This window comes from Hippocampus comes, unplaced genomic scaffold (assembly GCF_001891065.2).
Source record: "Hippocampus comes isolate QL1 unplaced genomic scaffold, H_comes_QL1_v1.1 scaffold719, whole genome shotgun sequence".
NCBI lineage: Eukaryota > Metazoa > Chordata > Actinopteri > Syngnathiformes > Syngnathidae > Hippocampus > Hippocampus comes.
The window spans coordinates 10060-11038 of record NW_017805681.1 but is presented as its reverse complement, the minus strand read 5'-3'; the positions used below and the strand labels follow the sequence as shown (position 1 = coordinate 11038).

The 979-nt window shown below is 50.2% G+C and overlaps 1 protein-coding gene across 1 annotated transcript in view; it reads left to right on the top strand.

The window, feature by feature from the left end:
• Positions 1-2: 2 nt before the first annotated feature.
• LOC109522912 (CDK5 and ABL1 enzyme substrate 2-like) overlaps positions 3-979 on the top strand; it is a gene marked incomplete at its 5' end in the record, with an annotated part of 9285 nt that continues 8308 nt past the window's right edge. Inside the window, one exon of the mRNA XM_019881741.1 lies at positions 3-226. Within this exon, the coding sequence (XP_019737300.1) occupies positions 3-226 (224 nt within the window). The remainder of the gene's footprint in view (positions 227-979) is intronic.

Sequence of the window (979 nt, the reverse complement as noted above, 5' to 3'; positions counted from 1 at the left end):
TGGCCGTGCCGCCCATCGTCGTCCAGCCTTCCGACGCGGGGCGCCCGGAGCCGCTGCTCGGGCGCCGCAGGGACTCGGCGCCCTCCGCGGCCGACGGCCACCTGCTCTCGCCGTCGCCGTCGCCGTCCGACGGCAGCCTGCTGCCTTCGCCCGTGGCACCGCGGAAGTCGTCCACGCTGCTGTCGGTGCACAGCTGCAACTCGCTGTCCTCCGACCTGCGGCAAAGGTGAGCGAGCGCGAGAGACGAGGCGAGAGCGCAACTTCTTCTTCCTTTTTTGCTTGTTTGCTCCGGACAATCACTCCGTCATTCGCAAGACTGGGGGCGTTTAAAAAAAAACACTGGGGGGGCCAAGAAAAACGCGAGCCCCCTCTCAAACAAAAGCTAGGATGATGTCCTTTAGTACTCTGCAAACGTTGTATCAATAAATTCGTTAAAAACAAAAGCCAAGTAAGTGGAAACATGTTCAGAATGATAAAAGCACAGCCGAGGGGAAACAAAGGATAGAAGAATTCAAAAATGCTTGTCACCCAAGCGAAAAACTTGCCCTTTCAAGACAAAAATCCCCAAAACAAAAAAAAAAGAATTGATGGACAATGTGCGCATGCTGTACATGAATCGATATCAAAAGATTCAAGCAGAATTCCAGCAGAAAAAGCCAAGTAAGTGGAAACATGTTCAGAATGATAATGAGAATGATCGAAGAATTCAAAAATGCTTGTCACCCGAGCGAAAAACGTTTGCCCTTTCAAGACAAACCCCCCCAAAACAAAACGAATTGATGGACAATGTGCACGTGCTGTACATGAATCAAGATCAAAAGATTCGAGCAGAATTCCAGCAGAAAGTTAGTTCATTTCCACATGTCGTCCCCAACATAAAATACACAGTGGTCTTAAAGCCCAGATCGGAGTGCACGGCAACGAACACAAACTCGAGGCTACCTAAGTCCATTTCCACTGAAGAGCATAACAACCCCCA